Below are 26,021 nucleotides of genomic sequence, written 5' to 3' on the forward strand. Positions count from 1 at the left end.
GACAAACTAAAGAAAGCACATCATTGATCTCCATCACTATTCTCTGAGATGATGATACACCGTGATGAATCTCCCCAAAGATTTTGGAGAAGGGCTCACCTAGTATCCAATTTCATGAGGAAATATGACACCATAAGACATGCAGCTTACATCATGGACAGAAATTAATATTAGTAAACCAGCCTCCCAAGAGTGAGATAAAGTCTAGCAAGAATCCAAATACAAGAACCCTACTACTAACAACCACATCCTCCTTATTGTGACGTACTACTTCCAAAATATTAGTACATGCAGTTTACATCATGGACAGAAACTAATATTAGTAAACCAGCCTCCCACGAATGAGATAAAGTCTAGCAAGGATCCAAATACAAGAACCTACTACTAACAGCCACATCCCCCGCATTGTGGAGATGACGTTGTACTTCCAAAATATTAGTACATCCAAAATAACAGAAGAAGAAACTTGGTGGCCCACAAAAATCATCATTCCAATAGATTCGACATAAGAGAATCATTTCCTACTAAATCATGAATTTAGAAAACTTAAAAGTAAGCAATGCTCAAGATCAAAAGAGGAATCCATTATTGGTTATTTATCATATCCTACAAATAGCCTTGATATAAATGCAATTGCCCCTCACACCTCCCAAAAAAGGTAACACATTCACGCATATGGGTTTTGACCACAATAAATGAGAAAAAAAAGGCCAAAAAGTTTTAACATAGACATGAGTGTTAAGTTGAATTCTATGGTTGAGCAAGAAAAAATTAATAGAGCTTGCATATGTACAAACACATACTGATAGGAATCAATAGAAAGGTGAGGTTTTAAAATGTCCATGAAAAGCTTTTACACCCGACCACAACCCTCCCTCAAGAGAAAGACAATCAAGGCAAAGACCATAACTACATGGATACACACTTCATGGGCCCATCAAAACCTCATTACTTAAGGGTTAGCCTCAGACAACACCTGCATATCAAGGCAAAGACCATGGCCACATAGATCCGCACTTCATCAGCCCAACAAAACCTCAATACATAACAGTTAGCTGCAGACACAACCTGCATGCAAGCCTTCAATTAAGAAGACAACAGAATCCTACATCCTTGTTCAGCTTGGTTCAAGTACACTAATGTTTGAGCACAATTTTGAAATTTGGAGAAATATTAGTCATATAAAATGCATACTATAAAGATATTAGAATCATTTTTTAAGCTCCTACTTTGTGGGTAGCCTCTAGTCATCTCATTTTTAATCTTTCATTTTTTGGGTCATCAGTTTTTGAATTGTAGAGCACATGGCTTTGAGCTGCCTCAGTCAAAACTCTTGAGAAAATGCGTAAATACTTCTATTCATAATATATTGTCAACATTTACACCCCCCACCCCCCCCCCCCCCCTCCTCCCCCCAACCCCAATCCCTCTCCACAACAAAAAAGATGACATTAGGAAACATAATGAGTCAAATGAATAACTCATATTACTCATGACCGTTTACCCACAGACAAATTTGCATCACAGTTATTCCCACAGAGTGGCTCCTGGAGTGTCCTGATTTGTCCAATCAGGTTTGTTGATTATTTCCTGCCAAAGTCCATCCCATGGAACCCTCGACCATACCTAGTTGTAAACATGCATCAGCCATTAACACGCCAATCACTGCCACGTGGCAAGCAATTCAGAAACCTATTACAGATGTGACATACAGAGACAGACTAGTAAATAAGAAAATTTTGTTCGTTTTATTTATTTTTTGTGTAATTTTTTATATTGCCATGGCCATATTGTATTGTCAACAATATATATACATGAACATAAGGACATCTGAGACCAATCAGGTCAGCTTTTGACGAACCATTTCAGATTGAGATACTCTCCTCCTCTACTTCAGTATATCCCCTATACTCTGTTCCTTTCTTTCACGGCATCAAAACTTGTTTGTACGATATTGGTTCAAGAGGCTTTTATTGATAACATTGAACCCTGATTCTATTTCTTTCCCTTCCTGATTGTAATTTTTTCCTGTCCTCATATCAAAACTTTAATAGTTAATACTTTTTCTTCTCGATTCTAATTATTTCGTTCTACAAACCATGATCTTCTACAAACCTCAATTCTATTTCTTTCCCTTCCTGATTCTAACTTTTTCTTATCTCAGACTCAAATCCAAACCTTGATCCTACTTCCTTTTGTTCTTGATTATCACCACTTTTCTTTTATAAACCCTAATCTTCCATACACCATCTTGATCTCTTTCCATACTCAGAAAATATTATTTTCATTTTTCAATATAGGATCTGACCCTCAAATCAAATATGAAAATTCTAGATCAGATCTGGTGCCTCTATTTTGTTTCTCTTCGCCATTCTCTCTCTCTCTCTCTCTCTCTCTCTCTCTCTCTCTCTCTCTCTCTCTCTCTCTCTCTCTCTCAATATAGCATGCTATGAGTTTTTGGATGCTTTTGTTAATCTCATGTGGATGGAAGTCAAAGCAATAAAATTGATATTGAAAACTGAAATGTGTGCATTCATGTGCCACAGCATTATGCACAAAGGTTATCACTGTTATTGCCCAAGAACCAAGAAATTTCGATTTTACGAAATGTTACCTGCAATGAAAACCAAATGCATTGTCCTCCAAAACTTCTATCAAATGAAGGAGAGACTCAAGTTGCTTCCTAAGAACCTAAAATTAATTATTTCTTGTGCACCAGCAGCTCGTATAAATTATTGCCAACAAATGGGATTTGAACTTGTTACAAGCAGCAGCTAGTAGAAGATATGACAAAGATCAAAGTACAACACATGAGAAGCGTGACATAGAGTTGATAGTCGATAAAATAAGAAATAAAAGGCAGCAGTCCATAAAAGACATCACAAGTATGGGAATGAAGTAGAGAATTATAGAACCAGCAATGCTTTATAGGACAAAATATTGGGTGCTCAAGAAACAACATATCTATAGAATGAGTGTTGAGATAAATCAGCAGCAAGACAAAAAAGGACAAAATTTAGAAAGAATACATCTGAGGGAACATAGAGGTGGCTCTAATAGGCGATAAGATGAGGGAAAGTAGATAGGTAGTCTGGACATATGCAGCGTTAACCTAGACCGACACCAATTAGGGGGGCCATTAGGTTCATGTGGAAGGCCTACAAGGACATGGATGTAATTAGTGAGAAGAACATGGTAACTTATGCTCTAACTGAGGGTATGGGCCTTCATAGAGTGGAATGGTGAAACACGATTCTTATAAGGCTTAGAGAAGGAGAAAGATGATGATGATGATGATGATGAAGTAGAGGCCCATGAGGAAGAACCCTACACATACCTTAATACTTAAAAACAATCAAATCAAGAATATAGTACCTCATAATACAGCTGTCAGGGATCAAAATCAATTCAAGATATAAGCCCGCACTTAGCATTCAATAGAAAGGTGGGTAAGTCATGATTCTCTCTTCATTGAACATCAAGTTTTCTTGAACGAAATTCTAGAAGAGCAAGAGCCTGGTTCATATTAAGTAGTTGTGAAGAACATGAAATGGATAGAGGCAATGAATGAGAAGATTCAAGCGGTACATAAATTTAGAATACATGTGACTGTCCCAATACACAAAGTAAAAAATGTTGTGGGACTAAAATGGGTGTATAAAATAGAGTATAAGGTAGATGGCTCAGTTAAGCAGTTCAAAGCGAGGCTAGTTGCAAAGGGTTCAGGCATTTAATCAGTACCACAGACTAGACTATGATGAAACCTTAAAATTTTGGATGAAAATAAATATAGTTAGTCATTCTATCCTTGCACTAGCCCATGATTGGGAGATTTCCCAGATGGATGTTAAAAATGTATCTCTACATGGGGACCTGAAAGAACAAGTGTGTTTCAAGCAGCCAATCAGATATAGCAAAGGAAATCTAAAGGCCATGGCATGCAAACTAAATCAATGAGTATATAGGCTGAAGCAGGAATCATGAGCATGGTTTTACAAGTTTTGTAAGGTAGGAAGGAGGTATGAATTTCAAATAACTCAAAGCAAACCACACCTTATTTATTTAGCATGATGGAAGAGATATTATCATTCTACTACTTTATGTGGATGATATTACACTCACGAGCAGCTCACTTAAGAAAGTGAATCACATTTAAGTTCTTTTTAATTCATTTTTTAAATGAAGGATCTTGGGAATCTAAAATATTTTCTAGACATAGAAGCTGAAAGAAAGACAGAGAAGACGATACTTGGGCAGTGAAAAATATGTTTACGAACTTTTTCAAAGGACAAAGATGTTACATGCAAACCCAGCCCCAAAACCTGCAGTTTTGAATAGGAGATTAGGAGATAATGGAAGTTTTTTAGAGCTTATTTCAAATCCAAAAGATTCCAAAAGTATAGTCAATGCATTTTTGTACTTCACCTTCACAAGACCTGATATATCTTATGCAATCATCAAGGAAGTCCCTACATGCATAATCCAAGAACAGATCATTTAGAGGCGACCGAATGTATGATGGGCTGCTTTACTTTGAAAGTGATAGGGATATGTATCCCTTAAGTATTGTAGCCTTTTCAAATGCAAAGACTGGCAATGGACCCAAGTACCAAAAGATTACTTACGTGTGTTAATGGGAAGCAACTTGTTATCCTAGTGTAGCAAGAAACAAGGCGCAGTGGCAAGGTCAAGCATGCAATTGGAGTATAGAGCAATGGTAGCAATCACTTCCGAATGTACATGGATAAGTAGCCCAGCTATGGTTTGCGGTCTCAAATTGCGTGGTAGTGTTCCGTTCCACAGTTACCGGGTAGTTGTAGATACTGCTCAATGATCTCGCTCAAGCACTCCCGGATAGGGACATCCATGGGTCCTAATCCCTATTTTTTGTGATTTCAATTCAACTTCTAAGAATTATTCCTAGCCACTCGAAGGGACAAGAAAAGGCCAGGAAGATGATTCATTTAAAACTTAGTTGTGAGAGATGATTCATTTGAAACTTAGTTGTGATCTCTCTCTCTCTCTCTCTCTCTCTCTCTCTCTCTCTCTCTCTCTCTCTCTCTCTCTCTCCACACAAATGCACATACACGCACACACACACACACATTGTGATGTGTAAAATTCCAAACAAAGCACCTTATTATGCTTATAGATGTCATAAAGCGTGAATTGTTAATTAAAGATCAGTTCCCTTGTACTGCTATCATTATCCCAGCGTGCCTCATCACAATATTTTTTTGGGAAAATATATCCCGTACACCCTCTTTTTAGGTTTCATTTCTCAAAAGACCTAAGGTTTCAAAACATATCTGGCGGCATAGAGATCCCATGTATTATATCTCCTAACCCTCGGACCAACTTTACCCCATCTTTTTAACACAAACAAAAGTTCAAAAGACATCCCTTTTTCTATTCCTTTCTAAACCCCCTTTTCTCTCTCTCTTCCCGCCTTTCTCTTCAAACCTCTCTCCTTTTTTTAAATATTGAAAAAATATCTTTTGACAAAATATCTTTTGAAAAAATATCTTTTGAAAAAATATCTTTTCTTTTAAGTATTGAAAAATAAGGAAAGAGGTTTTGGGAGAAACACCGAAAAAGAGAGAGAGAAGGGGGTTTAGAAAGGAATAGAAAAATGATGTCTTTTGAACTTTTGTTTGGGCTAAAAAGATGGAGTAAAGTTGGTCCAAGGGTTTAGGAGATACAATACATGGGACCTCTATGCCGCCTGATATGTTTTGAAACCTTGGGTATGTTGAGAAATGAAACCTACAAAAAGGGTGTACGGATATTCCCAAATTTTTTTAATCGTTTTTGTAGGATTATTGTTGCAATGGAAAAAAAAATATATCATTTAGTATTTTGAGAATGTATAAAAAATATCATCTACTAAATTAACTAAATTACTTTTGCATTGCCACTTTTGGCCCACACAGTTTTATTGTATTATGTGGGAGTACTAAATATTTTTTAGAAATTTTATTAAATTATTAATTTTAAGAAAATGTATCCATTAATTTAAAAACCATAAGGAACGCACTCCCGACTTAAGTAGCTTTTTGCATGTCGATCCGTCACTCCTGCTACCGCACCGCTCCGCTCCAAGCAACTACATTCCACAATGTGATAATGAAAGTGCAATAGCCACTTCCATGAATCAAGGGCTTCATGGAAAAACCAAACACATTTAGAAAGATCAACACTTTGTGAGAGAGAAATTTGAAGACAAACATAGTTGTAGAGTTTGTTAAGACCAATGAAAAAGTGGAGATTGTTTGCCCAAGCGAAGACAAACTTCTAAAGGACAAATTGTCCATGTTTGTTGCTAAGGTATAAGTGAAAGAGGCATATTACGGATATCACATGCAAGGACAGACTTGTAAATAGGATGCAGTTTCTATAAGGCCTACACATTATGAAAACAAAACAAAGCCTCACCTCAAATCCTCGTCCAAAAAGCACTTGGGAATCAGAAATCACCATGATGGCTCTAAAATCAATTTCCTACACTAACTATGAAATTTGAAGCTCAGAAAATGGTACAGATCTTGTGAATCTGTAAACATATATTTTTAGGGCGAAATGGACGGTCTAGATATTGTGTTACAATATACAATATTTTTAGCACTTGAAATACTAATTTTTTTCACAACCATAATGATCCAAGTCGACATGATCGAGTTGAAGGTTTTCCAACGCCAATATTGCAATCTTCAGTGAGTTTTGAGGTGAAGCTTTACTTATTTTGATAGGGTTGCAGCCCTGATCAAACCATGTTCCTTTAAATAAGACATCTATGTTTGCCTTATTTATTTTGTACTCGTATATAATATTTGATATGGCAATGGGCATATAGCATTGTTTACAATATACAGACATGAGGACATCCAAAACCAATTAGATTAGATTAGCTTTGGATGATCCATTGCAGATTCAGCTACTCTACTTGTGCATATTCTGTATCCTCTTATCCTGCCTTTCAAAACCATTGGTGGTCAACAAACCCAGTTAATCCACAATTACAAACACATTCCACTATTAATACCCCAAAATTAATGACGACCATGTGCCATCCATTACAGATCTTTCATGAGTTTGTATGTCAAAACTTGCCTGACTAAACTAAATACTTCTACTGCAAGATCAACATTTGAGGCAACCTAGAACACATACTGTAGGAAAAACATCATACCATGTTGAGTTCTTTGGTGAAACTTTCTATCATGATAGCTGCCTCCTACACTTTCTTTCAAGCTTTAACAGAGCTCTTATTTCCTCTTTCAAAATATATGATCTTTCCAACCACATCATGAGCCCACCAAAGCAACTCCATCAAACAAACCACCCCTCTTAAATAAATAGTGGCTAGTATAAACATGACGGTATGTACATTATGTACCTGCAGCCAAAAATGATCTACAGTTGAGACCAGCCCTACGTGCAACTTGGGCAGAATCCCCTAAAGGGACAACATGATAAACCATGCATTTCCATGAAGGAAAAAAAATGCATTTCCATAGAGTGCCCCTTAGTGCACAACATTTATTTTTCACCATACAGATACTCTATCCGGTGATCAAAAACTCCCTGAGTTCAACTCTGGACTTCGATGAGCCAACTCAGCTTGGAAACCCGGTTAAAATTGCCGAGTCTTATGACAGTCAGCTGAGTCTTATCCTTAGTTACCGAGATTTCGTAAGATGGGTGGGGATCCCGCTCAGTGAATGTGATCCTAGGCCCTTGGAGCAGGATCGTGGTCCTATCATGATCCCATGTTGGGGAGGGTGATCCTAAATCAATATGAGTTTGTCAACAGGTTAGCACACCATACATATATTTTTAAAGAAATAGAAGCAATAATGCAGATCGACTAAAAAAATTAAAGAAATAAATGCATATCCATCAAAATACGAAAGTAGTAAGTGCATATCAGTAAAAAAGAAAGCCACAATTATTGCAATCCATGTTTTGTAAAGTTTTCAAAGGAAAAGAGATTCTTAAGTTTGCATCAATCCTAAAAAGAATGTTTTAAACCCAATGCTCCCAAAATCACGTTTGATGTAGAGAAATGATGGGTCCAACATTTGTCACAAATGGTCATGAGATATGTATGTTTCTGTGTGTGTGTTTATTCAGGCTTATCGACCCCATGTGTTAGGTTTCTCCATTAAATTGACTTAAAGGGGTGTAAGTAAAGAAAAGGGCATGACTTGCATATGATTTGACTAAAATACTATCCTTTATTATTATTATAAATTTAAGATTAAATAAATATCATTTTTTGGAAGAACGGTCAAATAAATATCTTTAACATATTATTGTGAAGAACTTATATATGAGAAAAGTAAATAAATATCAGCTATTACTCTCAAATTTTATTTAAGTAATTTATTGTAAGTATAATTAAATATAATTCTAATATTTGCAATTAATTTTCATTTATTTATTCTAAGCAACTAATTGCATTTAAATATTTGCAAAAACCTTTGTGATTAATCTTTCATTTATTTAATTGTTCACTAGCTTTATATATTTATTGTTAGGGCACCCTCATGGGGCTCCAAAACAAGGGAACTCCTAACAAACAAGAAACCCCCACAACTGCCTCCAACAAGTATCGTATCTTAGAACTACTGGTATGCAAGGCGTGATTTCTTTTCATGTTAGATACACAAGTCCCTCTTGTCAGCCATTGACAAACGCATCTAAAATTTAAGACATGCACACATACTTCATATTTTAGTGTGTCCAAAAATATGGGCACATGTGCCAATGTTCAAGACGTGGATCTCTACATTAGAGACATGTTACTGATTTTTTTCAACTTTCTTAAATAAAATGTTAATATTATCTAGAAATACGTAGAGACCCATATGTACACACATGGCACCTCTGAGTGTGTGCGTTTGTATTTAAGATGTCCCATTTCGTTTACCACTAAAAAAAGAAAAATACAATGTCAAATCCAAAACAGCGTCAAATATGGTATTGAGTCTATGGTTTTCAAAGACACAGACACATGCTGATGCCCCTGTGAGCAAAATCCATCCCCCCCACCCCCCTGGGGCCCAGGGGCCTGAAATCACATCAAGAACATGGGGAGCCATCTCCGGATCTGTCCCAAGGATATATCATATCTCCCTCTTTCCACTTCTCCATGTGAAGAAACTGGACTGTTCATATCAATCTCATTCTCCCCATCCTTCTCAACATTTCAGATCCTAATTCCCACTTGATCAATACTTATTCACTCTAATACCCATTATTTGTGCCTAGGTGCTTCCTACTCTTTAAATTACGCATTAACGCATCTTCCAATCTCTTTTCCTTCCGGTCCTTTTGTTCCATATTAATTCTACCAAACATTCCATATTAATTCTACCAAACACTATCCCTAGACAAGCCCAGAACAAGAGTAGAAGATGCAGCTCCCACAATCCACATGACACGGAATCCTAAGAAGCAAATTAAGCACCCTGAAAATGTAAAATAAAGAACAGAAACAACTGTAGTTAAATTCCAGGCCACAAGCATTCCACCAATCCAGTGAGGCTGCACAGAAATACAGTGTGATCATATTTAAACACACAAGAGACAGATATATTGTGCCTCAAGTATCCCTGAAGTATTATGAAATTTGTCTCTTTTGATTTTTAAAAAGGTAAGTGAAGTCTCCAAAAATGGTTCTTCTATCCCGAATCCCTATATATTGTATTCAGCATGAGCATAGAAAGAAATTTAGAAGCTAGACTAAATGACAACTAACACACAGCTCCCTGCCCAATGTAATAAATACACTCAAGGAAACTGTAGAACCACCAAAACCATGTGGACAAATTAGCCATATTTCATTTTGAGCCATAATTAATTCTGGTGTTAACTCCCATTAGCAGAATTTTGCTATCATGCTAACCATGAGATATATCATAAAACAAAGACTTTAGCATCAAAGTGTTCAACACCTAGTCCATAGAAAATATGAGTAAGGCACCAGTCAAAGTGTGGCAACATACAAATGCCATAAACAAAATTTTAGCTCAACCAAAATAGATGCCAAGCTTACCTTGAGTGCTTCAAGATACTCAACCAGGTCATTTTCAAAAGCAGACTGTTTGTTGAGATCTTTCTCGTCTTTCCATGGGAAGTCTTGCATCCATAATCCTTGAGTTTTGTTGTTCCAGTCAACGTAAATTAAATTGGCAGTGTGTACGACAATACGCACCCCTCTAGGGTAAACAAGAATCATAGCTTTCGAATGGTGTGTCCCATAAGAAATAGGTAGAGGTGGTTTGTGCAGAATCCAACTTGAAGGCTTCGTCTTCTGAAAACAGTAATTAACTGCATTAAAGTTTCAACTAAAACGAGAAAATAAACCAAAAAAGAAAGATTAATAAAGATTTGAAGGATCCAATACACTCATTTGATCCAATGCACCACCGCTTTCTCCATGAACCACAAGAACATGAGATATCCTTTTTAGCATAGGGCAGGCTACATAAACGAAACATCATTCAGTATTTACTCATGCACAGGGATTGCCATAGTTAAACAAAAAACAAAAATGCGAGCAAATCAATCACAATAAATCACATGAACTAGAGAACTAACGCAAACTTAACAATGATAGAAGCATTTGCATTAATGAACGCTGTAGATCAGGAACTGTGCATTTTATGTTTCCATACAAAGTAGTTCACTAGTGCAAAGGAAAGGAGCATTTGCATTAATAATAGTAATACTTTAACTACAATATGCTTTTCTTTTTTTGTTCTTTGTGATATTCAACAAAAATGTTTTTCAATATCTAATAAAATGTTGACATCTGGGTATATACAAGAATAGATGTACATTCCCATATTGCAGTTATACAGCAAAAATGTGGAGATCTCATTCCAACTTTTAAGAGCAAGAATAACAGGTTTGCAAGAGCATCAACATTTTCTGTATACCTGTAAAACAATGGCCCACATCAATTATGATATCATCTTATAATAGTATATCAAAGAGAAGAATGAACCAGCAAGTAATCTTGTCAGTTATACCAGCTAATCAAGAAATAACCCAAGAGTCGGATCATTCTTGCCATGGCATCAACTAGGGGAAATTGGTTCTTTCTGCAACAGCATCAACTAGGGGAAATGGGTTCTTCAACCAAGAATGAACCTCCTTAGTTACTAGATATGTCGCAGTAGAGAGCCTTTGATTATAAACACTAGCACCATATTAAGTTACAACCATTCTGGGAAAATGCCTAAGAAATCAACAACTTAATGTTTCGATTTCATGGCATATACCCATGTCACTCCAAGCTGGAAACAAAGCACCAAACAAAGAGAAACAAGAGAGAAACCCACCCCAAACATAAAAATATGTGAATCAGTTAACAAAATCTCATTTTGAGTCGGTAAAACTCTCCCAGGTTCAGTCAACTCATCAAGGGGAGAGTTTTACAAATGAGAACTTGGGATGTATTTGATTTTTCCCTTTAATATAGTTTTGGGCATCGTTACCAGGTTCTCCTAACCAAGGGATGACCCAGCTCCGAAAATTCGCTCCTTCAGTCCAATGGGGATCTCGCTCCCTGCAAATTTTAAAGTTTGGGATCTTGACCCTTCCCATTAGTGGTCAAGATCCTGAGTTACATGGGATCCAAATTGCTTTGCATCATATATGAGGGTTCATAGGTAAACAAAACCATGGTTCCACCCAAATTGGGATCAAGATTTCCTGAGTGGCAGGCAGTATTGGGCCCACTTGCCCTCTTTAATAGGTCACTGAACTCAGTAAGCTGACTCAGTTTTGGCAAGAACAAAGCTGCACTTGAGCTTTTAAACACTTCTATTAAAAGATCCATTACATGGCTTCTTATAGGTAAAAATATGGAAAGATGAATCTATATGCCTGTTTAACTCCACCAACATATCCCACTTGAACCAAAGATGTTGGTCTGACTCTAGAACCCTACAATATATGCACCTTTTCATATTCAGGTGCTAACCCAAACAAAAGCCCACAACCACTTTGGACTTTCAGATGCGTCAACCAATGTTCAAAAAGGCGGAGGCAGCCACCTAAGCGACCAGGGGCCTTGATCGCCTAGCGGGCAGGGTGTCAAGGTGGGTGGCATAAGTTGTTTTGTGTGTGTTTTATGAATGTGCATGTGCGTAGTGTGTGCACACGTGAGCGCCAGTGCGTGAGGCCTCGCATGAAATTCTTAAAGATCATCCACTCTTTTTTTTTCTTGGATCCACGGTCGTGAGAGAGAGATCCTGGACACTTGGAGGCTCGATCTTCTTTTTGCTATTCTAATATGTCGAGAGAGAGAGAGAGAGAGAGAGAGAGATTGTGAGAGAGAGAGACCTTGCATCGAACACTTAGAGGTCATCTTTTCCTTTTTCTTTTTCTTACAAGGGAAGAGGGAGCATTGGGGACCATGAGTATCTGTGGGTGTGGGTGTGTGTGTGTGTGTGAGAGAGAGAGAGAGAAAGAGATAGAAAGCCCGCGCATCAAACATGTGGAGGCCATCTTCTTGAGTTCTTCTCATATGTAGAGAGCACACGGGCCACAGAGAGAGAGAGAGAGAGAGAAGAGCATTTACATAAGCCTGAATTTTTGTTCGGGCTGATTTTTTATTTTTTTTAAATGGGTGGCACTAGGTGGGCACCCAAACCCGCCTTGAGCCTGCCTAGGCAAATGCCTTGGGCACCTACCCATCCCACATTAGGCATGCCCTCCCAGCGTAGGCAATTTGTCAGCCAGGCCACCTAGGCGGTCGTTTCATCATTGGTCACTATGGATGGAACCAGTACTCAATTGTACAGCCAATAAACTTCACGCAAACCAGTGCTTGAAAAATCGCCGATCCGGATCGGAATTGCCCATCCGGATCAGAATTGCCCGATATATATTGAGAACCGCTATGTCCCCCTATAACCGGCCGATTCGGGCCGGTTTGTACCAATTCTCTAGTTGGTTTTGTAAAAGAGAACCAGACAATTCTACAGGGAACAGGTTTTCATTTGAAAACTGTCCTTTTTCCCTTTGAAATTCTCAAATGTTTTTGTCCTTTTGAAATTTTTAAATGCTTTTGTCCTTTTGAAATTAAAAAGTAGATGTTACATGGCCCACACCACATTTTAATATTTCATGTTTTAATCTCTTTACTTTTTCAAGTTGTTAGTTTGTCCTTGCCATTCCATATGTAAGAGCCTTGCATAGTACTCTTTAAATTTGTTGGCCCTACTGCACCCCAAAGCTGCCACGCACGAGGACCTTGTGCATCAATCACCCCTAAGGAGGAGAAGCAATGTCTTTTATAGAACCCAATGCTTCTCCAAACCCACAATGTAGGATAATCGCCTCTCCTCTTCTCAACAAAGACTTCTTTTTTACGTAGAACATAAAAAGACTATGTGAATGATATTTCTAAAATAAAACACAATTTCATGTATCAAATCGAAAACTATATGAAAATAAAATAATATATAAACAAAGAACAAGAAAGCTTGAGGAAACAACATTCGAATTTTCAATGAACTCAAAACCGTTTTCAATATTTTGCTCAGATCTTGCAACTGCCCTCATCAAGCAAAGGAAGGCTGCTCGCCTATACTTAATGGATTGGCGCCACCTTTGTACACCTTAGGAAAGCATGCTAGAGCCTTTGCTTCCAATTTCAAAAAATATGACCATGTGAACAACTACTAAAAGAGATTCAAGGTCTAGACACAATAACTAAGGAGCAATAAATCCTATTTGCGCAGAGACTTGCATTTTAATGCAATAATAGAGTGTCTTTAAGTTTAACTTCCATGTTTTTCATTCACTTTCCATGTTCTTCAACATAGAGAAGATGTAAACTTAAACCCACAAGGAGTACCCACTCTCCCTGCCTCAACTTGGTGTGATTACAACCTTAGATCCTTTCTTGAGTCTTGTTTCATGTAGATACAGTGTTTATGGTTTGTTTGTCTATTATCAATACAATTTTCCTTCACATCCCAGGGAACTGCCTACCCAACCATCAGTCGGGTACAGTCCACCGATACACCTGTGTGTCTAGGTCGATCAGATCAGTGAGAAGGTGATAAGATCTGCAGCAACATGACATGGTCATGTAGTTTGATACCTAGAGCACAGATCTATACTGCAACCCTTCTATGATCTAGAAGAAGAATGATAAGATCTCGACGTCCCTCACTGCTACCATGGAAATAGTGCAAAGAAAAGAATGCTAGGCCCAAGACTAGATGGCATAAGAACAATTGAGAGAACGTGAACATTCAAGTTTCATTGGCCTTTCATTAAGTTATAGCATGTAAAAAATGTGCATGTTGTCCACATAGATATGTACAACTACATGGCTATCCAATACATGAGAGAGGTACAACAAATAACAAGAAACAAACAGATAAAAGACAAATGTAATAAAAAAGTCCCAGTGACTAAAATACCCCACTCATGTGCAAAAGTAAATGGAATATGCTCCTCAGATACATCGATAGATATCAACTAAGAAACATCATAGGTTGAGCCTCAAATATCATTTAATATAATGCCAATGCGCCTTTGAAGTGTACATTTTCTTTTAATTGGTAACTTTCATGTAAATAGAGCATAATTCCTTTGTAAATTACAGTTTCCCACATCTTTTACGATGTTTTCATATTTTTCACCAGATTATGTTATGACAACTCACGCAACAAGCAATCTATTTCTCATGTATAATGGACACATTGTAAGGCAAGAAATCCAAAATCTGTGAGTCCAAGTGAAATAGATCACACAAAAACATCTGAGAATACAGAATCATTTAAAACAATTAATGAAATTTAGAAGATGTATTCACCCCCTAAACTCACCAGATAGCAACCAGTCCAAGTCCACCATGTAATTCGAAAGGATGGCAAAGAGCACATTCCCCTACTACGAAACAAAGTAGAGATCATTATATGGTCGTTGTTATAGCAATCGATACTAAATAAAGCATGGTACTTCACATACAAATAAGATAAATTGAAACTTTGTAAGGTGTTGGAAAGATAGGAAACACAGTTCAATGACTATAACTATGTCATAAATAAACAATACATAAATAAACAATACAGTTCGAGACAATCAAAAGATCAGAGTTATTGCCCTTGTTCTTTATATACCAAAACTTGTGTCACAATAATCATGTATGCAAGAACCAGAATTGATCAAACATTCCAACTGGCTTAGACTGGAACAATACAGGGATATAGAGCCCAGTTCAAGGTCACCTCCCAAAGCTATTCTTATACAAAACAACTCAAATACTTGAATGCAATGCCTTTGGACATAAAATTACAGCAACATACCCCACACTTCAGCAACTTAATACACTTCAAATACACACGAAACACAAATACATGAATTTAAGATAGCCCTATGCCAATTTCCCACTCTTAAAACTCTATGGGGATTGAGTCAAACACAATACTATGTGACTATAACATAAAATTCAGCAACATACAAAAATTTCATGTAACATAAACTTGAATTATAAAACTTTGAATTACAAGACTTAAAAAAAAATATTCAATCTCAACTTACATAAACATGAACCAAATGTGTGCACTTAATCTAAAATCACGTGACGCCGAATATAGAGCTCAACTACCTGGTTTACTACCAAAGATTCAAATACACCCTTTGGATACGCCCACTACCAATAGCGCAAAATCTTATATCCAAGTTTAATGACATTAATGAGAATTAAGGATCATGAAGCATGAATCCACACAAGAATATTCAACTCAAAATAATCAAGAAGAGAAGGGGCAGATTAGAGGAAAATGTGGAAGCAAGATAAGTGGCATGCCAAAGCTAGAGTAGGCCCTATAATGTATATAATTGAAGCGTAGTCATGAGCAAATTTTGGTATAATGAGAGCTAGTAAAATTGAAGCTTTAACTATGCTAGGAATGACTTTAGCTTGTTGTTATACTCGTGAAAAATCCCAAGGGAATATCAGATAGAATTTCTCAAGGAAAACTAGTTCAAACTATGCCAAAATGAAGTAGAATGATCAAGGCATATGGGCTAATGAACCAGGTATGAACTATCAATGAAAACCTAAGTTAAAAGGATCAAATTGGATAAGTTACCTTGCTGGCATGAAATGTTTACAGCAAGAAGTAAGTCCTTGGAGAGGTGAAAACCTCAAAGCTCCAGCCTCATGGAAAGAGCATATACCACGGTTCTCATCACACACATGAAAACTCAAGAGAAAGAGGGGGGAGGTGTGCCTCACTATTGCTCTCTCTTTCTCTCTACCTTATCAAGGGAACAAGGAAAGGGGGTAGTGTGCCTACCAAGGCTCTCTCTGTCTATTTCAATTAGGTTGGTTGAAAAGGTGTGTCTAAAATCGGATCATTGATTAAGGACTTCAAGATGACTAAATTTGGATCATTGATTAAGGGCATCCAAGGGGTGAACAAAAGGCTAGGATCCTAGCTCCTCATCTCACACAATGATCATATTTGTGGATGAGATTTGCCACACCTTTATCCCCTCAAACTCTAATTCATTAAAATTTCCCTCTGAAATTTAATTTCAAGTTTTAAACTCCAAGTATGATACCAAATCACATCCATTCATTCTCAAGATCAAAGGGCATAATGTAGTAGAGAGAGAAGCAATGTTGGAGAAGTCACTAGGCGGCACCTAGACGATGAGGGGACTAGGCCGCCTAGGCGCCCATCTGATCACTGAAATGTCATAATTTTTTTTCAGGGTTTGGTTAAATACCAAACCCTCCTGCAGATGAATTAAAATAGCTAATTTACAAAAACAAATGCATCCAATGTTTCATAAAATCATAAAAATAGTAAATTTCCAAGTCTTCAAACAAAAAGCAACAAATATTTCAAACAAGCACAATGAACTCATAATTCATAAGGGAAACTGAGTTTCATCAATCATTAATGCTAGCTATATCACGGCCCTTTCCACTACCAGATGCATTTGAAGTTGATGATGGCTCCAGTCCGTCATCATCAAAGTCATCACCTCCCTCCAAATATTGCTCATCTTCATGTATCTTCTAAATCCACCTCTTCCTCATCTAATATTCTCGTCATCCTCTTCCATCTTGTTTGTGATCTAGTGGCTCGTGAAGGGCTTTGGGGTAAACCTGCAGCTTTTGAACTTGGCTCCAGGTTAATTCTTCTCCAGGGGAGACTCCTTTATCACCATCATTGTCAACCACCCACTCACCGGTATCATCCATGTTGTTCAGCACAATAGGGTCAATTTCATATCTCTCCATGTAACGCTCCTTCGGCTTTGGTTGAATTGCACATACACAAGGTTATTCATATTTTTATAATCGAAATTTGTTAAAAAACATCAAAACCATACTAATCCACATTTTAAAGATGAAATGAACCACAAATACCACAAACAAAAAAGAAAAAAAATATATGTATAAATAGCTCCTAAAACCCTAATCCAAAACGTGAAAATCTCTACCTCTAAAACAGAATCCCTCAAGCTTTGAAAGGGTGAGCTTTGGTGGCAAAAAACCTCTTCTCGCAACTACTTCAAGCCACGAAAAGGATGGCGCAAATGCCTTTCGATTTGGCATGAAATTGAAAATTTTATATTTTTGTTCTATTTTCGATTTCAAACAAAAAATCCAGATTTGGGAATTTTTTTGGCTCGAAATTCGTTCTCCAAGGGTTTGGGGCATTAAAATGAACCCTCCAATGTCTTCATACGAAGAAAAGAGGGGCAAAAATTCCAAAAATGCTCCACTCGAGGGGCATCTTCGCCCCACTTTCCGTCATTTTGTTGCAAGCTGCCTAGGCGCCCGCCTTGTGGCACGACCCCCAACCCACACACTTGGCCTAAGGGATGCCCCCAGGGCCTCCAGCCACCTATGTGCTCGAGCAGGCAAATTTCTCAATTGGAGGGATGCAACCATAGGTAGAGCGTTCCACCCTCTTATATTCTCTCTTTCTTACTATATTTCTAACTGAAATTGTCTTTATGGAACCTTCACATAATTAGCCAGCCGCACACATGCTGTGTCATAACGCACGTGTTAGTCATAAGACACATGTAAACTTCCATTTGTCCAATCAAACTTTCCCACAGAAAAACAAACTTTTAGATCTAGGTTTTAATTGGACAAAGAGTCATAAATTAAGGGAAATATATTGATCCCACATGGCAGGCCACAAGTGTGCCAAAATACACACCACGTACATAATACACATAACAATATCTTGAATAACTCCACAACCAAACATGGCCATAAGGGCACAATACCCTAGGGCAGCCCGCATCACCCAAATGTCACCTGCGTGTGGCGACATGGCAGCCATGTGGCACCTATTGGACACTTGGGAGCAAAATAGGCAACGTGTGGCTGTCCTTAATAGTCATTATGCCCAAAAAATTTGAAATTCTCAGTTTTTGCTTAGAGAAAATTCTCAGAAAATCCAAAAAATCATTTTCAATTATGCTCTATCATGTTGAATCAATTTGGCATCCCAGAAAAATATATGTGATGGAATTTAGGATCTTGTAAGAAATGAAATAGGGCACTAGGGCTCCACTCAGCTAGACTCACAAAATACTCAACAAATGCTCGTAAGTACTCGTGCTCACATAAAAACTCAGGAATAAACAAAAATACTCCAAAGTTACTCATGGCCTGGTTTACAAAATTATAAGCTATACAAATACCAACCTTAACTAGAGAAAAACCTCAAACTCTCGGCCCAAAAGCCCTTTAAGCACTTAGCCCCCATGCTTCAGTGTTTTATTTCTCTCCAAATCCCAAATTATCAAGATTTGGTGAGACAAACATATTGGTTCACTCCCACTAGACTAGGAACCATCACAAAGTGTTGTGGTCAAGGCCGTGAAAGGGCATAATTCCAACAAACAAGTCCCGAGAGAGGTCCCGTAGAATCTCCAACTAAAATCCTTGGAAAACCATTCCACGTATAAAATTCAAATTAATATTAAATTAACCGAACAAACCAATTGGTATTTAGCACAGACTACCAAGTCGTTGCATGCATAGGATAGCTTATGAGATAACCAATACTACTATTGAAAGGTGGACTATGTGATCAAGCAAGTCAATACCGATTAAAAAAAAATTTATCTTTTCTTTTATATTGCCACCCAAATCACTCACAAGTGTTTAAATACAATATATATGAAATAAAAAAAAATATCCAGAGAGGTCCAAAAATTTATTTTTAATTATCTAAAAATAATTAAAACATATCCAAAGAGATTTGATGGAAATAGGATCTATAGAATTATGATTACAACAAATATACTGAGGACTCCATTCTTTCTAAAGACCGTATCTCACTGCACCTCAAACTGACCCAATAGTTCCCATGACTCACAGCCTTTCGAAGGGGTTCATAATTGGACTATCAAAGTCAGCCAATAAGTGAAGGAGACACGATCCTAGTCCATGGATTACAGGTCCTTCCCTGAGGACAAGTCTAGGCCCCATTTCAGCACTATGCTTTATAAGTCCTTCCAACACAGTCCAGTGTTGCAGGGAGTCATCTCTTCCGCACATGTACATGTCGTACGCCCTTACTAAAAAGGGTCGCTTCTCAGACGGCTATCTAGTGTACACGTTGGGTGATGATAATGATGACGATTTAGATCCTTGTCCTCTCCGACCATCCATCACACACAGGGATCTCATCGAGTCCCCTGACCTAACTATCCTAGGCACAACTCCGACATCATCAAGGGATAACCCCACATCAAAAACCCTCATCGGTTGTGTCTTACATAATGCCCAGGACTACAGGTTTTAGGCATCACCTATGAGCCATAGCCAGTCAAAGCTCATATGAGTCATGGCATTAGCAGTGCCTAATAGTCCAAAGTGGATCACACTCCCACTGGAGCCAATATTTCATTATAATGTTTTAGGACATGCTCTCATAAGGCCTTTAAATGGCCACAAAACCCCATCAACTATAACAACAATAACAACAATGTCAAGCAATCAAAGACAAAATGATAATTTAAGAGAAGAATAGAGTTAAACATTAAAAATAACTCAAGACACATTATGCACAATTTATTCATGATATTGGATTAAATACAATAAAATTTATATGGATGCTAATATTACTACAATATATTGCTTTATCGATAATTTCCTTTTTAACTAATGAACATAATGGAAAGCAAGAAAGACAAGCATAACCCTTTGGCAACATGATACCCAAAAATTCCATGCCCTACATGGTCCTATCCAGATTGGTCAAACCATCAGCCATGAAGATCCTCCAAAGAATATAATGATGTCATTGTCGGTAATGGAGAACAATCAATTAAATTTTTCTGCATAAACATCAATATGCACCATGCAATAGGACAATAATTGTGTAAAAATCGCTTCCTAGCCCTATGAAAGAAGTTAAATTTACAATTAATCGCAAACTAGAACTCAAGGAAATCTGGCCAAGCTGAATCGAATGAAACAAATGGAGCTGCATAGCATCAAATGGTATCTCATGCGCTGGATCAAATACAATCTAAGACATAAATCCTTGGTTGAAGTCAATCATCGAGGTCTTAGGGTGCAGTTATATCAAAATACCAATAACTAAGAGAACTTCTTTGAACTATAGTTACTCAAATCATGTACCACAGTTGCGATTCCAGTTCAAAATTGTGATTCCACATTCTGCAGGATGAGTCGTGATTCTCAAAAGATAGGAATCATGATTCCAAATTTCTTGAATTTCATTCCAAATATATTTTTGAATCTTGATTCATGTAAGTTCGAAATCTAGATTCCATCTCACAAAATGTGTGATGCATAGGAGCACAAGACCGGGATTCAACGTATATGAGACCTTGATCCCAATTTTTAGGAATAGCGAATCAATGTTTGTTGGAAGCTAGATCCAAATAGTCAAAACCCGAGGTTCATAGATGCACCGAACAATGTTTTTTTGAAGATGATGCACCCAACAATGTTTCGATCAACATGGAGTACAAGTTCTAATAAATTGGAATCAAGTTTCAAATGCAAATTTCTAGAGTTATTGATTTATTAGCAAAGTATGATAATAATGTATTTTGCAAATGCCAACCAGAATCTTCAACTTTAAACTTGAGCCTTGCAGGTATCAATGTTAAGTACTTAACCAGTACAAATGTTAAGTACTTAACCAGTACATCACCCTCATGAAATTACAAATTGTTTCACTTTTGATAAACCCCAATGTTGAAAGTGTTTTCCATAAAGTGTCGAAGCATATGGCACTCTAGGAGCTTGAGGTCCACATCGGAGAGACTCATTTTCGAGTGAGAAGATGCATACTTTCTTTCATCATCAAAAAATGCATGAAAAACACATACAACATACTTGTATGGTTCCATACTTTCGATAGACCCCCAATGTCAATAAAGCATCGAAGCATACAGTGCTCTAAAAGCTCGAGGTCCACGTCTCAAAGACTCTTTTCTAGTTAGAAGACGCAGTTCCTCGTATTGTCCTCAAAATAAGCATGAGAACACATACAACGTATTGTTTCCTTGGAGTTCTAGAAACTCAAAGAAACTAGACACCTAAGGAAGCTCGACTTTAGTTTTATAGTTGTGGAGAGCTATGTTAAAAGGCATTCAAGACACCGTGACCATTGTTAAGGGAGGGCTATCAAAGTCATCGATCCGAATAATATGGGAGCCCTGGATAATTCAAGCTTATATATAACATAAAACTTCGAATCTTTTCTTGCTTAAAACTTCTTGCGTGGTCTCAAGTGGATTGGTGTGTGATTCCTAAAAGGTAGGAATCTCTATTCCAAACTGATGGGACAACGATTCCAACAAAATAGGAATAGGAATGATGATTCCTATTTTATCGAATCCTGATTTTAAATGGCATTTATCAGAGATGATGGATGTGCGATTCCAAAAAGACAGAAAACTCGACTGCAAATTGATGGGATACCGATTCCAACAATATAGGACACACGATTTCATTGAATCGCAATTCTGATATAATAGGAATCACACAACAAGTAATTTACATTGTACGAATGACGATTCCGACTATAGGAATTATCAGACACCTGCGATTTCGCGATTCTGATTCCCAGAACGATTTGGAATAATAGACGTTTCCAACAACTATACTTCGAACCAAATTACTTTACAAACAACAAGGGCATCTATTCAACTTGTGCACTTGACCTCACTGTCACAATCACTCTTCCATATAACACTAGACCCTGCTGTCGCAATTTTCTCTCTCTTCCAAATGTTACCAGATTGCCTCCAACCATTGTACAATAGAACAATAGAGATCTCCTAACCAGTGGGAAACTTGTCCAATCTGCATCTGAGAAGCCTTTGACTAAACAGTGTTATTGATTTAGAAAGGACGCCTTCCCCTAAAGATAATTTCAAAAGTATCAAGGTTACTATGCTTAAGTGACTTAAACAAAGTGCACACAGCAATGGCTACCAACATTCACAGCATATCAACTATGAAAATTACCAACTAATCTTTTGCATCCCAAGGTCTATCACAAGTGGCTCAACAACCAACGCATCAAATGAAAAGTAAGATTCAATGGATAAATCACAAAGCTTCCCTGCTACTCTTTGGATCCTTCAGCAAGTCCGTGAAATACTTCCTTTTTAAAATGAAAATACCTTTGAAGCAAGGGTATTGAGTATTTGAGATGTAGGCCATATGAAAAAGGTCTCCAAATTAAGTGGTTACAGAGATAAGCTGCAGGGTAATGGAGGGCAAAGGGGCAAAGTCTTGTAGAACAAAATATGCAACACAGGGAACAGAGATTTGGCATCGTAAGTATAAGAGACAATCTAATGTTTAGAAGGCTATCTGCAAAAATTAATTACTGTCTTTGAAGGACAAGAACAGAATACTTGCTGGGATGAACATAGATGTTGACTTGTTAAATAAAGATAGGATTCCCAGGATTTGAGCTGAGTCGGAACCCTGAATAGGGTGCCAAGTGCAGAAGAACGCTTTACACCATTGCAAAGATGATCAATTGGCCGCCTGAGTTATGGACTAACCTGTTTGACAAAGGATAGGAAACATAAAGTAAGTGCAGTGAAGCTTTTGCAGGAAACTTCACGTCAACCCAACAATTGGATGTCAACAGCAAATGGCTGGCGTGTGTTATTTTCACAGACTTTGGGCAGAGGAATGACACAGCTATCCCTTGTTGACATCTGAAGGCAAGGGATCACTAGAGGTTTCCTACAAGAACTTCATTACACTCATTAATTACATCACCATCTCTTCTTTCTATGAATGAATACTTTGCAATATCTCTTTCCCCATGACATGGGTATTGAGAAATGAACCACATATAAAGTTTTCTCACAGTTGAAGATCTTGACAATAGATCATTTAAAATATAGAAGGTTTTGTACAGCAAAATGTGCATCCTTACAAGGAGGAGATTGCTCCACACCACTCTTTACCAATGCACCCATTGTCAAGATATTTGGAGAACACGTTAAATATGATTGATTTCTCAGTGAGGATTCGTGTTTCCTATTATCTTCATTGCAGGCTGGCTCTAGCTTGATGGAAAAAGACAGTATCCACTGTGTTGGACTATTTCATGGTCACCATATGGAGAAACGGTAGGGAGCAAGAACATAGTATTCCGATAAACTAATCGACAGCAGCAGGTGGTCATTAAGATAACTAAGAGGGAAACCTTTCAATGAGAACTACAACACCACAGGATGGGGAGACCAGCACCAAGGCATTTCCAGTTGATCAAAGGAAATCAACCCACAATGGTAGACTTTTGCAATATAGTAACAGCCATATCCTGAAAGGCGAGGAACGCTGAAGGTAGGAGCAAATGCCTTAAAGCATGAGTTTGCATTTGCAAGTCAAGCTTGTCCAGGGCTTGCATAGTTGAGACCGACCACCTAAACATCATTCGATGGCGCAAAAATGGGGAATATGCCCACCACATACTATAGGGAACTATAAGATAAGAGAACAGAGCACCTGAGCAAGAACCTGTGGATTCTAGCACCTTTCTAGCCAAGCCAAAAGCCAAGCAGATGGTCTAGCCAATCAAGGATATGGAAAGGAACTTCCCAGGTCAGGGATTGCTTCCATGAGTTTGGGGTATCTATTTTGCATCTCCTCTATGTGTTGTCATTTTATTCTGCACAAAGTAGAGAAGCATTACAAATATCAAAGAATGAAATAAAATCACCAACCCCCCCACATAAGATCAAAAACTTCCAGATATTCCAAATCCGCTTACATCCACTAATCCACCAACATATCTCCCTCAGTATATCACTGACAGGACTTGGAATGGCATGCGAGAGAATAACAGCATCCATTTGGTGGGGCACAAGGATTCATACCCAAGCTGCCTTTAAAACATTGAGTGAATGCACATCTATAAATAAGTGGCTTAGAGCAACTTCAATATGAATCAAATTTTCCATTAGAGATCTTTTAAAGAAAATTTTCCTTAAGTGAGTCAATGCAGTTCACCTCTGGACAATTCAAGCAAAATCCAGATTTTTAAGCCTGCGAGAGTGCTCACAAACATACGTACCCACACACGCGCACACACACACAAAGAAAGGGCAAATAAATCTAAAGCTTTTCTTGAAATAGACTCTTTTGTAATCAATCAAATCGTGTGATGATATCGAGGAGTTCTGAAGTTCAGCTAGTAAATTTGTGAGAAGGAGACAGCCAGGACATGTGATAAGATCCACAAAAGATATAAAGTTCCACAAGAATATTGAGAAGCAGATAAAGTTGTAAGATTGGAATGTGATAAGATCCATTAAAGATGTAAACTTCTACAAGAATATTGAGAGGCAGATAAAGTTGCACTAATCATGCACGCCACTAACTAAAATCAGCAATTTAGCTTACCTTAATATATTATTTCAGTGATAATAGGTCTACATCAAGAGTCAGCATTGAGCCCCTACCTCTTTGTCTTAGTTATGGACGACTTAACTGGACACCTACAGGATGAGGTACCATGGTGCATGTTGTTCGCAGATGATAGTTTTGATTGATGAGACCCGAAACGGCGTCAACACAAAGTTAAAACTTTGGAGGGATGCTCTAGAATCCAAAAGTTTTAAAATTAGTCGGACTAAGACAAAGTATATGGAATGCAAGTTTAGTAATAATAGGAGTAGAGACAATGAAGTAGTTAAGATTGATGTTCAGGAAGTACAAAAAAGACCGCACTTTAGATATCTTAGGTCGATAATCCAAGAAAATAGAGAGATCAAAGAAGATATCGCACACAGAATTAGAGCTGGGTGGGCGAAGTGGAGATGTACAACTGGAATTTTATGTCATCGTCGCATACCAATGAGGCTGAAGGGCAAGTTCTATAAGACAACAGTGAGACCAGATTTGCTCGATGGGGCGGAATGTTGGGCGGATAAAAAACAATATACCCATAGAATGAGTGTAGCAAAGATGAGGATGTTGAGATGCATGAGTGGCAAAACAAGAAGGGATAGAATTCGAAATGAATCTATTCGAGATAATTTAGCCGCAGCAGCAATAGGAGATAAAATGAAAGAAATTAGACTTAGGTGGGCTGGCTATGTGTGGCGCCGACCAAGTACAGCACCTGTTAGGAGGTGCGAGTTAGTTCAAGTGAACGGACTAAAAAGAGCAAGAGGTAGGCCCAAAAGGACGTGATTGAAAGTAGTCCGAAAAGATATGGGAGGATATGGCCTTCATAGAGCAACATGGAGAACCAGGATTCATGTGGCCGACCCCAATTAATTGGGAAAAGGTTAAAATGATGATGATGATATCAAAAAATGATGTCCACATTTTCCATCTTACAAAGTACATGTATAGACATTTATGTATAGACATTCACCAAGAAAACATATTTCAGTAAGAAGCCAACACCTAAGAAAGAAGAGAATCTGCAATTGAATCACATAAATCTCGAAAGAATCCTTCTTTACATCATATTAAGCTAGCCACC

At 37.7% G+C, this 26,021-nt stretch overlaps 1 protein-coding gene across 12 annotated transcripts in view; it reads right to left on the reverse strand.

The window, feature by feature from the left end:
• Positions 1 to 26,021, reverse strand: part of TDP1 (tyrosyl-DNA phosphodiesterase-like protein) — a 93,770-nt gene that overhangs the window by 41,281 nt on the left and 26,468 nt on the right. For 10 of the 12 annotated variants that reach the window (XR_016049435.1, XR_016049436.1, XR_016049434.1 and 7 more), the window contains exons 6-8: positions 14,859 to 14,919; positions 10,412 to 10,488; positions 10,061 to 10,318 (exon numbers count right to left, since the gene is read on the reverse strand). Coding sequence is in view for 8 of the 12 variants with exons in the window: in XM_011631039.3 (XP_011629341.1) it covers positions 10,061 to 10,318; positions 10,412 to 10,488; positions 14,859 to 14,919 (396 nt within the window). In the remaining 4 variants the exon portion in view is untranslated. Of the gene's footprint in view, positions 1 to 7,275; positions 7,397 to 7,683; positions 7,788 to 10,060; positions 10,319 to 10,411; positions 10,489 to 14,858; positions 14,920 to 26,021 lie in introns of those variants that run through there. The other 2 variants (XM_088858323.1, XM_088858322.1) reach the window with 1 other exon arrangement.

This window comes from Amborella trichopoda, chromosome 2, assembly GCF_054954075.1.
Source record: "Amborella trichopoda isolate Santa Cruz 75 chromosome 2, AtrichopodaSantaCruz75HAP2 v2.0, whole genome shotgun sequence".
In the NCBI taxonomy this organism is placed as follows: domain Eukaryota; kingdom Viridiplantae; phylum Streptophyta; class Magnoliopsida; order Amborellales; family Amborellaceae; genus Amborella; species Amborella trichopoda.